General features: G+C 39.7%; 1 protein-coding gene across 3 annotated transcripts in view; it reads right to left on the bottom strand.

Annotated features, from left to right (window-relative positions):
- mios (missing oocyte, meiosis regulator, homolog (Drosophila)) overlaps positions 1–16,375 on the bottom strand; it is a 56,862-nt gene that overhangs the window by 10,358 nt on the left and 30,129 nt on the right. The window contains exons 7-10 of one of the 3 annotated variants that reach the window (XM_043689878.1): positions 14,552–14,710; positions 11,592–11,744; positions 5,980–6,184; positions 4,065–4,194 (exon numbers count right to left, since the gene is read on the bottom strand). In XM_043689878.1, coding sequence (XP_043545813.1) covers positions 4,065–4,194; positions 5,980–6,184; positions 11,592–11,744; positions 14,552–14,710 — 647 coding nt within the window. Of the gene's footprint in view, positions 1–4,064; positions 4,195–5,979; positions 6,185–11,397; positions 11,462–11,591; positions 11,745–14,551; positions 14,711–16,375 lie in introns of those variants that run through there. The other 2 variants (XM_043689880.1, XM_043689879.1) reach the window with 2 other exon arrangements.

Here is a 16,375-nt window from a genome sequence, read left to right on the forward strand (position 1 = left end):
TAGCCACACACGCAGACGACAAGCAACATGAATTCGACTGGGGCAACACTACCATTATAGGGCAAGCCAAACAAAGAACAGCCAGGGAATTCCTAGAAGCATGGCACTCATCCACAAACTCCATCAACAAACACATCGACCTGGACCCAATATACCGGCCACTACAGCGGACAGCTGAAACTGACAACCGGAAGCGGCAGGGACAGGCCACTATAAATGCCGGAGGAAACACCACAGAAGCGCTTCACAGGAGGCTCCCAAGCACTGAGGATGTTACCTAGACAGGGGACGAAACGTTTGCAACAAAAACTTCCAGCTCGACGAACAGAACCACAACAGCCTTAATCTATCCAACAGCATAAACCGGGGGCAGCACAGTGGCTCAGTTGTTAGCAAAGCTCTCTCAGCAGTAGGGATCAAGTTTCAATTTCAGCCTTGGTGACTGTGTGGAGTTTACATGGTTTACAGGTGTCTGTGCCGGTTTCTCCTGGGTGCTCCAATTTCCTCCCACAGTCCAAAGATGTGGATTGGCCATGCTGAATTGTCCGTAGTGTCAGGGATGTGCAGGCTAGATAACTAGCCATGGGAAAGGCCGGATTACAGGTACAGGGTAGGGGTGGGATTCTCTTCAGAGTGTCAGTGTGGACTTGATGGGCCAAGTGGCCTGCTTTTACGAACCAAAATTGGACATCCCTGAAAAGGCTCTCAATCTCCTGCATAAACTCTATGTAATCATATCCTCCTTCTGTAGTCACCAGAACTGTAATCGTAAACTCTAGCTGTGCTTACTGGCGTTTTAAGCTGTTCTGGAATAACATGCCTGCTCTTCTATTCAATGCTACAGCTAATAAATGAAAGTATTCCATTAACCTTTTTAACCATCTTATCTACATGCCTTGCTACCTTCAAGGATCCGTTCCACTGCATACCAAGGGTTCTGCTGTTCCTCCATCTTTTGTGCAATGAAAAAGTAGTTTATAGCAACCATTCACCTTATTGGCCCTCCATATTTACATTTCTCTGAATCGATTCTAAATTTGCCGTCCAAATGGCCAGTATTTTGCTTCCTTCCAGCAGACAACAGCATTCTTACAATGCAGCCAATTCTTAATTATGCTCCCTAAATCACGAGTTATACATGATAAGCAAAATCACTCAGCACCATACCTTGCAGAACCTCACTGAAGTGTTCTATGCGTAAAACACTGCTGGCAATTACCTTGCTCCCTGCCAACTTGGATCCATTTACCTTTCTAACCAGACTGTCCTGTTGAACCTGGTCAAAAGCCTTCCTTACCCTCATGCACCCTCCTTGCTATCACTTAACAAAATTCAAAGCAGACTAGTCAGACATAACAAAAAAAGGTATTGCAGGAAAAACAGCAGATCTGCCAGCACTTGTAGAGAGAAAGCAGAATTAATGTTTCAGGTCCAGTGACTCTTCTTCAGAACTGATTATAGGTCAGAAAAGGTTATAATTATGCTGAAGATGGGGTGAGGAGGGATGGAGTAAATGAGAGGTGGAGATGGAGCCACGAGAGCGAGAGTGAAACAGTTAGAGAAAGCAATGGGCAAAGTTCAGCCTAAGAGAACGAACATCTGCCAATAGATTGTTTGTGGTAATAGCATGTGATGACACGGCCTGGTGTTTGGGATGTGGGGCAAGGACATGGTAGAAGGTGCGTGAACCCCAAAACCGTTGAACCCAATATTGATTTCAAAAGGCTACAGGGTTTCCAAGCAGAAAATAAGGCCCAGTTCTTCCAGCTTGCACTAACCTTTGCCGAAGTGCTGCAGCAAGCCTGTGACAGAGATGTTGGCCGGGGACAAGGTACTGGTATTAATATTAGCTGATTTTAACTTGCGATTAGAACTTTTAAAAAAGGAGAGTACAGATATTAGAAAATAATGGTCAGTCATCCTGAGCAGTGGTGAGATCAGGAACATGCAGTCCAAGGTGGCCGGCGACAAGAGCAGGCAGCTGCTCCTGAGCTGGAGGCAATCAGAGGCGGCTAGCAGGGAGAGTGGAAGCAGGAAATCCAAGGCAGCAGGTCCAGACACAGGCTGCAAAGTGACAAAAGCAGATCCCTCAGGGAAACTGCAGGGGCTAGTCAAGCCCAGAGGAGCGAGGTCTAGTCCTCATGAGGACTGCAAGCCCAGCATGGCCAGGTGCTTATGGACTATGCTGTCCATCTGTTAACTTTAACTTTTTAAACTTTGTTTTCTTTTTTCTTTCGTTTTGTACCATAATTCTATACGAAGTTACTTTTGTAACTAAGATGATGCCATAAGGTTTTGATAAGGGATAGCATTACAGCTGTACTGAGGGAGGATATTCCCAGAGATAGTATGTGGATGTACCCAGAAAACTTGAAATGGCTCAGAAAAGATTTACAAGGATGTTGTCAGGGTTGGAGGATGAGCTATAGGGACAGGCTGAGCAGGCTAGGGCCATTTTCCCTGAAGCATCAGAGGCTAAGGGGTGACCTTATAAAATTATGAGGGGCATGGATAGAATAAATAGACAAAGTCTTTTCCCTGGGGTGAGGAAGTCCAGAACTAGGGGGCATAGTTTTTGGGTGAGAGGGGAAAGATATAAAAGAGACCTAAGGGGCAATGTTTTCACACAGAGGGTGGTACATGTATGGAACATGTATGGAATGCCAGAAGTGGTGGAGGCTAGTACAATTGTAACATTTAAAAGGCATCTGGATGGGTATATAAATAGGAAGGATTTGGAGGGATATGGGCCGGTTACTGGCAGGTGGGACTAGGTTGGGTTGGGATATCTGGTCGGCATAAATGAGTTGGACCGAAAGGTCTGTTTCCGAGCTGTACATCTATGACTCTGTGACTCTAAGTGGCGAGGAGGAGAAAGTGAGGACTGCAGATGCTGGAGATCAGAGTCAAAAAGTGCTGAAAAAGCACAACAGGTCAGACTGCATCCAAGATTCGACATTTTGGGCTAAGCCCTTCATCAGGAACGTGGAGGGTGGGGGCTGAAAGATAACTAGGAAGGTTGGGTGGTGGGTGGGTGGGGTATCTGGGAAGGCCATAATGGCGATTTGTAAACCTTACATTGTACTCACGTGAGTACATGACAAAAAACCTAATTCAATTTAAGTTCATGGTCCCTTCTCATAATCATCTGGGACTAAACCATCTTTAAAAGATGTCAAATCCCTTAATGTTTCTTCTCCAACTATGGAATGGTAAGGTCCTGGGGAGTGTTGCTGAACAAAGAGACAGGACTAGATCTCATCGTCACTAACCTCCTAGCTGGTGACAGTACTAATAGATGTGACCATCACAAAGTCCTTATGGAATCAAAATCTGTTCTTCATATTGAGAATGCTGTCCACTGTGTTGTGTGATAGTACTAATCAATTGCTATCTCAACTCTATTTCTCATACCTATGTAGAAGCTGCATGGATGTCTGACTACAGGTAGTTCTGGAATAATGCCCATTTCAGCAACGCGATTTGGCTGTAATGTTGCTGAAGAAATAGGGAATAATATTTTGGAGAACACTCACCTCCATTGGCAACAGAGCGATTTCAGCGGGGATTAGTTTGCACGCGCTTCGTTCTACACATGTGCCAATGTGCACACTGAACGCTTCTTGCCGTTCTGCGCATACGCTGGTGTCCATGCATGCACGATGCCAGCACTGGGCTTTGCATTGTTTTGTGCATGCACTGAAGTCTCTGCACCATTTTGCGCATGCAGAGTGTCAGTGATGGTCTTCATGTCGTTCTGTGCATGCACCGATGTCAGCTGCTGACACAGCAGCTGTGAAAGGTAGTGTACAGAGAGCAGCTTTCTTACATTTAAGTGTACTGTATTAAATTTAGTTTTGTTAATAAATGCGATTTCAACCTTCATTCAGGCTGTGCTATATTTTGCAATAGACCTTTGGGTGAATTTTGAGCGATCGTGAGTGATATTTTTTGCAGCTCTGCCCCAACATTACTTTTCCTATTATTTATATTAAGCAATTGTCTATTAAGTGAGATTTGCTGGAACGCAACTATGGCATTATAAGGAGAACCATCTCTATTACCTGAACCAACTGAGCATATGACCAGCATGACCTCCATGACGACAGTTCTGACACCAAGTAAACCAGTTATTGAACTGAGCCAATTTCTTGTCTTTACTGAGATCAACCTTTTCATCAGACTTTCCAGTTCCTGTTCGAATTAAAAAACCATTAGAAGAGAAACAGCAAAATGAAAAGTGTAAAATATGACATTTAAATAATTACTACTTGCTTTATCCACCTTCCCCATTATTTTCTTTCCTGAGCATAAGTGAAAAATTGATCATTCATGGGGTTAGTTATGGATTTGCCTACTCTATTAATGTCACAAATATTCCTATTCACAAGTGAATGAACTTTATCTATCTCATGGACATGTTCCTCTCCTACTGAATTGAGTTTGTTTAAAGTTAGTTAAAGAAGGTTGATATCCATTGAGAATAAGTTATTGGTAAACCATGAACCAAAACAGAAGCTGCTGGAAAAACTTGGCAGGTCTGGCAGTATCTGTGAAGAGAAATCAAAGTTAACGTTTCAGGCCCGGTGACCTTCCTCAGAACCTCAGATTTTAACTTTGCTTTCTCTGCACAGATGCTGCCAGACCTACTGAGCTTTTCTAGCAACTTCTGTTTTGGTTCATGGTTTACAGTATCCACAGTTCGTTCAGTTTTTATTGGTAAATCTTGTTCCTTTTGTTTGCTAACACAAACATGGTACATATTTGTTGTCTGGAATGGTTGACAAAAGTGGCAAAGAAGTTTTCTTCTGCTCTCACCCAAACACTGAATGATGTGCCAAACATATTTAAATCACGAAAGTGATAGCAGTTAATAAACACTTGCACCAACACTCTCTGCATGTATTTTAAGATGAAGATTTCTTCCAGTACAGGCCTGCATAACATTCAAAGAAGTAAAGTGCACAACACTGGGTAAGACCCATTTATATACAGTAATTAAAGGAACTGCTATTTGCTTAATTGAAGTTGTTTAACTTGTCAGCTCTATGCTCCATCATGTTCAATGTCCAGCATAGCCATCAAGAGAAAAGTGGGCTAGATAAAATACCTAGCTGGAATTGTCCACAAGACATGATCCTCTCCTGTAGAAGTGAATCCAAAGATGTTTATCATTGGTAATTCAACATATTATCTTCAATGTTGACTGCCATGTACAGTGACTTTGCTAAAATGAGCACTCTACTTTTACAAGGCTGTTAAGATGACAACTCAATACTGTTATGACACAGGGTAAACCTTCTTGCTTAATTTAGACAGAAAAGATTTAACCAGTGTGGTAATCTGTGAAAATATGAGAGACCAAGAACTATTTAAAGTAAAAATTAACTTTATTTCTTTTAGTAGAACAGAGAATAACTAACAAACAACTATTTACATCACTTTCCTCTAACCTATCTTTTATCTTCCCTTCTATAATACTAGTCCAATAAAGCCCCCGACTAGGATTTACTGAAAAATTTAAATTTCAAAACCAGCCAGCTGTCAAATCTTTCCTTTGCAGATTTGCTCTCCAGGTCGGTGTTGATGTCTTTCTCTGTGCAGACTCCTTCTCTAGACAGGTACCTCTCACAGTTCTGACTAGCAGTCTACATCTGTTGGTCTGGTGGCAGTTCTCCTTCCACTGTTCAACTTTCCCCAAAGCATCAGATTATGCCATTCACTTCTAAGATTGTCAATATACTAAATTCAAACTTGATCAAAATTTGGTATTTTTGGGGGAGTATAATTTAAACTGATTGGCCTGATTTGAATCTGTTTTTGTCTCCAGGCATCCAGCTACACTAATTGCTGGACTACATGCTACATTGTATCTTGTTGAGAACACTTGGTGCTGTCAGGTAGTTCTGCTAGCTTTTAACTTTCTTAAAGGTACAGTACACCCAGGTCTTCATAACAATATCTAGCATCAATGCTTACCTAGACAACTTGAAACCGGAGTTCCCATATTTATAAGACAAAGTGCACAACGGGGAAGAGGTTTACGACATCCTGGACAACTTGTGACTTTTGATTTCGTCGGAGAACCACTAACACCATATTGACTGAAACTTCGTCCTTGGTGTGGCATGGCAGAACAACTATATGATATTGACTTTCCACAGAAGTTGCAGCTCACAAACACCTGGAACACATATTATACCACACAACGGAGAACAAAAATTGTCAAACATATCATATCATTGAAATAGCTGATTTTGTAGCCATAAAGTCGTACAGCACAAAAACTGACCATTTGGTCCAACTCGTCTGTGCCGACAAAATTTCCCAAACAAACTAGTCCCACTTGCCTGTGCTTGACCTCTAAACTTTTCATATTCACGTACCTGTCCAAATGTCTTTTAAATGTTGCAACTGTAATTGCACCCACCACTTCCCCTGGTAGTTCATTCTATATATGAACCACCCTCCGTGTGAAAACGTCTCTGCTCAACACCACCACCCAGGGCTCTACTACTATTAATTGTATCAGTCTTGCGGTTGTTCATTTTACAAAATGCAATACCTCACATTTATCCAAATTAATGTCTCTTTGCCACACCTCAGCCCATTGGCCCAACTGATCAAGATCCTTTTGTAACCAGAGATAAGAAACTTAACAAAATGTAAGCCAACACAAAGTATTTCTCACTTCCCATCAAGAACAAACAGCAAGTCAGGTATTCGACATTTTAAATGTTGCAGTCTTTTGAGGAAAATTAACAAAGTTAAAATTTTTATAAACCTGTGGATAGGAAAGTTTTAGAAGGTTACAGGCCAAGTGCAGAAAATTGGGGTTGGCACTGATGGACATTTTGGTCAGCATCAACCAGTTTGGGCCAAAGGGCCTGTCTCCATGTTGTAGGGCGCTGTGACTCAATAAACATAATTTATTCATTATATTAAGATCCATTTACATTGTACATTAACAAGAAGGAAATGAAGGCAGGCAGAGCAATATAAGCTGCTGGGGGATAGATGAAGACAAGAGTCAGGATGACAAAGAGACCATATCCACCCAGGGAAGAATAACCAATTATTTACAGATGGTTGTGTTGTCATGTGTTTATTTACTTTATTTGGCATCTGGCTTGCCATAAATGTATACCCATCTAAACAAGTGGCTTCTAGAGTAAACAATCAGCAGCATGGTGGCTCAGTGGTTAGCCACTCAGCACCGGGGATCTGGGTTCAACTCCAGCCTCAGGCAACTGTCTGCGTGGAGTTTGCACATTCTCCAGGTGCTCCGGTTTCCTCCCACAATCCAAAGATATGCAAGTTAGATGGATTAGCCATGCTAAATTGCCCATAGTGTCCAGGGTTATGTGGATATGACAATGCTGCACATTGAAAAAGGTTAGGTTGCCATAGCCATAGAGATCTATAGCACCGAAACAGACCCTTTAGTCCAACCCATCCATGCTGACCAGATATCTTAATCTAATCTAGTTCCATTTGACAGCACCTAGCCCATATCCCACTAAACTCTTCATATTCATATACCCATTTAGATGCCTTTTAAAATGTTGTAATTGTATCAGCCTCCACCACTTCCTCTGGCAGCTCATTCCAGACTCGCACCACCCTCTGCACGAAAAGTTACCCCTTAGGTTCATTTTAAATTTTTCCCCTCTTGTGACACTAAAGAGCTAATTTGCTCTGCTGACCTGCAGGAAATTGGATGCCCTAGGCTAGGGTGGTTTGCCTCTGACTTAAATAGATTGTAGGAAATTTACAAGGTCATTTCCTTGCTATTCATTCAAAAGCCATTTACATTTTAATCCCCTATTCAGAAATCAGTAAGAACATTACAGTTGAAATTTGACTATTCCCGGTAGTTAAAAAAAATACAACTCACACCAGATCTAGCCACTGAAGGATGGTTTGCATTACACTGTTTCTGGAGGTGATGTGGTCGCTGCATTGTGTCTTCAGTGGCATGTGACTATGAGGGAGTAACTGGGGACTTGTCTGGTGAACACTACTGACTATGATGTAAAGATTTTGGATAAAGGAAGGACTGTTTCCTTTGTTCAGACAGCTTCCCTGGACACGCTTCGCAACCATGACTGTTCAAGGTTTCTCCAAAGCTTACACTGTACTGTGCTTCATAAAGTTTTAGTTGTTCACAAAAGTTGGCATGTTGCAATTGCGTCAAGTGTGTAAGAACATCCAGAAAAAAAGAAAATAACACTCTCACCATAAACCTATGCCCTCTAGTTCTAGACTCCCCCACCCCAGGGAAAAGATCTTGTCTACTATAGCTCAAATCCTCCAACCCTGGCAACATTCTTGTAAATTTTTTCTGAATCCTTTTAAGTTTCACAACATCCTTCCAACAGGACAGAGACCAGGATTGCATGCAATATTCCAAAAAGTGCCCTAACCAATGTCCTGTACAGCTGCAACAAGACTTTCCAACTCCTATACTCAATGCTCTGTCCAATAAAGGACAGCATACCAAATGCCTTTCTCACTATCATTCTTGGCTTTTTTTTCTCCCTAGAGGGGTCATAGAGACAGAGGTTCTGTTTTGTTTCTGTTTATCTACTTGAAGAAGCTTTTAAGTTTAAAAAAGCACTTGCACAATGAAAGGGGAGTGGCCACTTCACCCAGCTCAGCTTTTCTCTGGTTTGTTTTGGTTTTAGCAGTCTGACTGTTTAGAGCTGCTGGTCAGTTAAGATGGTCAAAGAAACAATTACATGGAAGGTGTTCCATGTTGAATCTCTCTGCCATCTCTCTCTCCTATAAGACCCTGGGTTTGATTTTACCTTTTTGGTCAATGGGTGTTTATTTGGATTATTGCAGGAATTTTGAACAGCATTGTTAAGTTTGGATAGTCTGTTGGGTTTTCAAATATGTTAATTATTCTTTATTCTGTTCTCTTGTTTGTGTTTCATTTGGTACTCTGCAAATAAATGCAGTTTTGTTTAAAACCTAGGGTTTTTGACCAGCTGCATCACTCCTGGAATATCAAATTAACATCTGCACAAAACCAGAAGAAAAGGTTAGGGTCTGCACTAACTTCTTGAAATGTTTTGAGGGAGTGTTGCCTAGTCCATATCAGAGGGTTAGCCATGGGACATACAGGGATAGGATAGGGATGGATTTGGGTGGGATGCTCTTTAGAGAGTCAGTGTGGGCGTGTTGCACCGAATGGCCTGCTTCCACACTGTAGGGATTCTAACTAATCTATTTGCAGTGAAATCTCCGAAAAGTCTTTTTCAACATATTAATTAAATATTCCATATCGAAAAAATGTGATCTTATTACAACTGAAATTATCTTTTTTGCAGTTCTACATGTCAAAATTACAGAAGTCTCTCATTGTACAGCATCTTTAATCAAAATTTGGGCTCTTCCAATGAAGAACATCATACTGAAGGCAAGCACATGTTCTGAAGTCATTTTATGACATGGATGGTGCGTCACAATAACTTTAGAAACACATTCACATACTTCAGGACGAGCCATGCTGTTTCTTAAAGTGGTGATGGTGTTGATGTTTCGCCTGTCATTTAGCTGGATTACGAATTTAATTTGCTTATGGCCTGATTTCTGATCAACAAATCATATTTGCATTAAAAGGTGAAGCATGAATGGACCTCTTTGAGTCAAATCATTTCTCTAAAATTGTGTCACTGTAAGATTTAGAAGAAAGATCGATCAATTGTTGCAGTGCACTCCAAGTTGATTTTATTTTAAACTTATTTATTTGTTCATATGATCACTACTTAGGCCAGCATTTACTGCCCATTCCCCACTGCCCTCGATAAGGTAATAAGGAGCCACCTTCTTGAACCACTCTAGTCCATGTGGTGTAGATACACCCAGAGTGTGGTTAGAAAATAGCCAGGTTGATCAGCCAACCTGTCCCACAGAAGCAAGTCTGCAGAGATACACTAGCATTGTAGCTTTTCTGTACCATCTGATTACTTTACAAACCAGTGCCAAAAGAGCAAAAGAAGCGCCGAACTGTACTGAGGAAAGTTGCTGAATGCTATCCTGGCAATCTCTGGTGCTGATGTCAAACAGTATTCTTGTACAGACATGCCAAAAAAAACTTTGCTTGCAGGGTTTGCCTAAAATCAGGGATTCACCTGACAACAACTTGGTCGTCATCCCACAGTGATTTAATAGCAGTTGGGACAGTAACTGACTCAAGGTCAGGAAACACAGCTTAGACATTTCCATGGCCATATTGCTTAACACTGTACTATGAAAAACACTCCAAATGTTCATGGCAAATATATTTCTGATAACCATCACTATTAGTGAAACAGGAGTAGCCCATTCAGCCTTTCAACCCTATTCTGCCATTCAATTAGGTCAGGCTGATTTGCTGTTAACTCCATATTCTTTACCAACTTTGCTAAAGAAAAAGTTCTGGAGTCATAGAAGCAACAGGTTGAATTCCCACTTTGTTTCAACTCTCTTCTTGGCCATGAACCATGGAAGCTGGAATTACACTATGCAACATCCTCCCTACACTACTCTTGCACATCTTCTAATGAGAAGCTGAAACTTGGAATTTCAAATTGATAGCAGCTGATGAGTACCCATACACAGAGGTAACAAGAAAACAGGAAAAAGTTCATAAACCCTGACTGACTGACCCAAATCAATAACACCTACAGTTGGATATCATTCCACAATTGGGCTGCACTTTGTGCAAGCCAGAATCTGCTAACTGTAATCTTATGTTTGGTTGTTAGTAAATTGGGGAATTGTACACACTTGTTAAAAGTCTTTAACTTTTGTGCCAGTTCCAGGAATAGTGGGCCTTGATTTCCAGCATGCCACCCAATGAGATGTAACAATCAGCTTTCAAAATAAAATGCATTATATGCACTATTGCATGTGGCGGTAGGCAGGGACTGCCTATTGCAATATTCTGGGTTTCAACACCTTTCTGGGTCTCAACTTACAACCATTATTTATGGAACTTGAGCTAAATTATCATTCAATTCAGTTTCTTGTTTTTGTTTGAGACAAAATAAGATAATGATATTAAGAGACAAGGCTAGTCCAGTACTTATTCATCAAAAGTGAAACACTCTATTTAAGGGCAATATTAATCGGTCCTAATTTCTATCCTTAGCTTTATGGGTACCACTCACAATCACATAGGATGACACCAAGAAAAAAAAAAATAGATGTATAGATGTGCCTTCTGTTATTCTTGAGGTACAATGTTTTGAAAGATTTCTAAGAGAAGTTCTTGAATACAGAGTGAGGATCATAATGGCAAAAGTAGTAATGAGCAATATTACAACTCAATTTACAACAGATTTTCCCTCACTTACCCTGACTATTAGTTAGTGATTTATGAAATTAAATGAAAAAGTTAAGATATACCTGTGTGTTCAATTAGTTTTCATTTGAGAATAACACAGCAAGTTGATACACGGTCACACATTCTCTTCTCAGAACATAAAATGGAACAGAAACCAATTTAAAAATGGAGTTTACACAATTTAAATAACAAAGTCAGTCTGAACAAAAAAATCATTAAGGCAACTATACTTGTGTGCCTTGATAAAACACTTTACCTGTGCAAGAGGTTTAGAAAATGGGTCCAACTTGCTCCTATGGATGTCAAATTCAGCTCTCTTATGCCAAAACCTCCAAGCATCAAGTAAGTTTCTATAATTCTCTATCCAATATTGGACTCTGGGATCTTTCACAACATCACTTGGAAAGCCCTGAGGATGTTAAAAATAATTATTTTTAAAAATACTACTCTCTAAAATTACAGAGTCACAGAGATATACAGTATAGAAACAAACCCTTCGGTCCAAATCGTCCATACCGACAAGATATCCCAACCCAATCTAGTCCCATCTGCCAACACAGCCTGTAACCCTCCAAACACTTCCTATTCATATATCCATCCAGATGTACCAGCCTCCACCACTTCCTCCTGCAGCCCATTCCACACAGACACCACCCTCTGCGTGAAAAGGTTGCCCCTTAAGTCTCTTTCATATCTTTCCTCTCTCACCCCAAAACTATATCCTCTAGTTCTGGACTCATCCACCCCAGGGAAAAGACCATGTCCTATCCATGCCCCTCATGATTTTATAAACCTCTATAAAGGTCACCCTCAGCCTCCGATGCTTCAGGGAAACAGCCCCAGCCTGTTCAGCCTCTCCTTATAGCTCAAATCCTCCAACCCTGGCAACATCCTTGTAAATCTTTTCTGAACCCTTTCAAGTTTCACAACAACCTTCCAAAATTGGAGAAAGGCCAATTTTGATGGTATTGGGCAAGAACTTTCAAAAGCTGATTGGGGGCAAATGTTTGCAGGTAAAGGGATGGGTAGAAAATGGGATGTCTTCAGAAATAAGATAACGAGAATCCAGAGACAGTATATCTCTATTAGGGTGAAAGGAAAGGCTGGTAGATATAGAGAATGTTGGATGACGAAAGAAATTGAGGGTTTGGTTAAGAAAAAGAAGGAAGCACATGTCAGGTATACACAGGATATTTCAAGCAAATCCTTAGAGTATAAAGGCAGTAGGAGTATACTTAAGAGGGAAATCAGGAGCCTGATGTGCTGCTTTAAAGTTATTCAAGTTTGTTTTCATAGGATCTTAAAAGGAAGTAGCTGCACAGACAGTGAATGCATTAGTTACATAAAGCAGGAAAGTAAACTTAATTTTAATTTAATTAAACCAAAATTAATTGGTTAGCTTAATATCTGTATGTGGCAAAAAAAGAGTCAATTATTCAAAGCAAATGCAAATAGAATCACAACATGGTTTTGTGAAAGGAAAATCATGTTTGACAAATTTATTTGAATTATTTTGCGGATAAAAACAGCAGCGTGGACAATGGTGAACCAGGAGATACAGTACATTTTAATTTCAAAAAGGCATTCAATAATGTACCACAAAATGGTTACTGCACAACATAACAGAATACGGTCTTGCGGCAATACATTAGCATTGATAAACAACTGGCTAACTCGGAAAGAGAGGGGAAATAAGTGGGTTATTTTCAGGTCAAAAAACTAACTAGTGCAGATTCACAGGGATCAATGCTGGGGCTCAACTACTTACAACCTATATCAATAAACTTAGGTGAAGGAGCAGAATGCATTGTCACCAAATTTGCTGATAATACAAATTTGGGTTGAAAGCAACTTATGAGGATCATACAAAAAGCAGGTGTGGATAGGTTGAGTGAGTGGACAAAAAATTGACAGTTGGAGTATAATATGCAGAAATGCAAGGTGGACAGCTTGGCAGGAAGAACATTAAAATCAGAACTTATCAGAATTATTTAACAGAGACCATAGAACTCAGAGTTAGAGGTATGTTCAGCCTGGCACATTAATCACAAAAAGCTGGTATCCAGCTACAGCAAGTAATTATGAGGGCAAAGAGAATGTTGACCATTATTGCAAGACAGATGTAGAATAAAAAGGAACAAAATATTGCTGTTGGCGTCTTGGGTATTAGGAAGCTTCCAACTGCGTACTATGCATAGGTTTGAATTTCTTCTTAAAGGGTATACCTGCATTGCAAGTAGTTTAGAGATGGCTCATTTGATGGCTGATTTCTGGGAATAAAAGAGTTTATTTAGGAGGAAGAAGTTGGAACAGGCTAGCCCTTCACTCATTGGAGTTCGGAAGAACAAGAGGTGATCATATTGAAATGTAACATTCTAAGGTAGCTTTGTGGGATAGAAGCTGGGAGGATATTTCCTCTTATGAGGAAATCTGTGAAACCTCATGTTTTTAAACTTGATCTCCAGTTCTAGATTTCCTCCGTAAGAGGATTGTTGAAACTAACACATCTCCAAGAAGAAATTCTGCCCCATCTCCTCCTCAACTGTGAAATCCCATGTTTTAAAACAGTTCTAATTGGAGGAGGAGATGGGGAGAAATTTGTTCTCAGAATTTTTAGTTTCGGAAATCCTCTTCTACAGAAAGGAGTGGAGGAGGTTATTGAATATTTTCAAGATCGAGTTAGATAGATTGTTGTTCAAGGATTATGGAGTTACTGCCACAATCAAAATCAACCATGAATGGTAGAACATGCTCAATGGACCAAATGACTACTCCTGCTATTTCTTATGATCTTTCTTTAATCATGCTAGTACATACTGTACACAAACTAGTCAATTCACAAGAGTAGATTCATAATAATATGAAACAACAAAGATTATCAAGTATTCAGATAGCAAAGGTATTATTTAAGCAGACATTCTTTGAATTTTAGAACCATCAATATATATACACCTTTACATCTTGGTATTCCAAAGCAAAGGATGAAGAAGGGGTATTTAACTCATCCCCCTTATATTCAACTCCATTGACCAAATATTTAACTGCATCCTGAACCACACCCAACTCAACAATATCTTGGCTTTCACTTCCTTGTATTAGGGAGTAAGCAATTCAAGTTATTCAAGTTTGTTTTCCTAAAATTTCATAGAGAGTGTCTAATGAGAGTGTTAGAAACCTAAAATATATAGTCATTACCACAAATTTTGCTTGACCTACCTGTAACATGCAGAAACTTGCTGTCTGCACATCACCAGTTCTATCTACATAACTCTCCATCAGGTCAATCCCATCCTTGGTTAGGCCTGTTAAAAGGATTCCTTCCAGGTTTCCAGCCTCTTTCATTTCATTTGTCAATTTATCAATATACCGAAGGATCTAAAGAATAGGATTGAGTCAAGATATTGAAGATGCTAACAAACAATATAATTACAATTTTTAACATTAGACAATTACATTTGCATACTTTGGACAGGACTGCCATTATTGGAACACAAATGAAATTTGATGTTCTTGATTATTTAACTTATCATTGCAATCATTTAGTAAATGTAACCAAACATATTTCAATAATAAGAGTTTTGCAGACTTCATAATTACTGTTTATTTCCTGGGTTATGCTTTTATTATGCCAGCAAACCACAATTAAACCAGCAATGAAAACATTCACAATTAGGCAATCTTTCATTAGATTTTAATAGAAAAATATTCAACAAATGTTTTGCTTATCTCAATGTTTCCAAATAACATAACAAAACGTTAAAAAGCTGCTGCTACTACAGGTCATTATGCTTCAACATGTTTTGTTCATGCAAATTTACTATAAAGCGATTGACGAATCGGGGACATTTTTAAAACAAACTTTTAAAACGTGTGCTGGCTGTAATGCGATTACATTGCTAACACTTTAAAAGCTATTTCTAAAGTGTGATTTTTCAATAATGCGGGGTTGCACAAGAACGTAACCAACTAGTTATAGAAGAACTACCTTGTAATAATGAGAAATAACAGGAGAAATTAAAAACATTTTAGGAGTATCTTGCGATACCATATAATCAGAAGTGGGAAGTCAAAACCAACTCAAACTAATTGTGTTGCAATGGAGTATATCAAAAGATTACTGATGAAATAAAGAAGGTGCGCTGTCCTAAATTAATTATGCAGTAGATACCAGCAAATCGTTTTTTAGCTGGCAAAAAATAAGTAGATTAGGACAGTAATTCGTAGTGAACTAAAATGGAGAAAAATGAAAATGAATTAGTAAATACATGCAAAATTCAAAACCAAACGACCGAACAGGCACCAGCAAATTTATTCACAAGGGCCTCCCACTCTCTCAGAAACTATTTCTGATAAGCTACACGAGTATTTCTGAATGAGTGAACATCACATATTTGAGAATACAGAATTATTACTGCACAATTGAGGCCATTCAGCTCATCATGCTTGCAGAACCAATGAACGAACAATTCACTTGCACAAAGCAGAACGAATCCAACAGAGTCAATTACCAACCCATCAATCTCCTTTTGATCATCAGTAAAATGAAGAAAAGGGTAGTCAACAGTACTATCAAGCAGCACCTGTTTTCGCAATTAAGTGCCCACTGAGGCTTAGTTTGGATTCTGCCAGGACTACACAGTTTCTGACCTCATTACAGCATTGGTTCAAACAGGAGGGGAAAACAAAGCTGAATTCCGAGGGGAAAACAAAGCTGAATTCCGAGGTGAAGTGAGAGTGACTGTTTTTGACATGAAAGCAGTACTGACTGCGTGTGGCATCAAGACATTCTAGCAAACCAAAAGTTAATGGAAATCAGCACAAAAAACATTCTGCTGGTTGTGGTTGTTTGAGATCAGTAATTTCAGTTCCAAGATATCTCCCAGGGTAGTACCCTATGCTCAACCATCTTCAGCTACTTCATCAATGCTATTCCCTCCCTGAAGAAAGCTAATAGCATGCTGGCCTTCATAACAAGAGGATTTGAGTATAGAAGCAAAGAGGTTCTTCTGCAGCTGTACAGTGCTCTGGTGAGACCACACC

This window comes from Chiloscyllium plagiosum, chromosome 5 (assembly GCF_004010195.1).
Source record: "Chiloscyllium plagiosum isolate BGI_BamShark_2017 chromosome 5, ASM401019v2, whole genome shotgun sequence".
NCBI lineage: Eukaryota > Metazoa > Chordata > Chondrichthyes > Orectolobiformes > Hemiscylliidae > Chiloscyllium > Chiloscyllium plagiosum.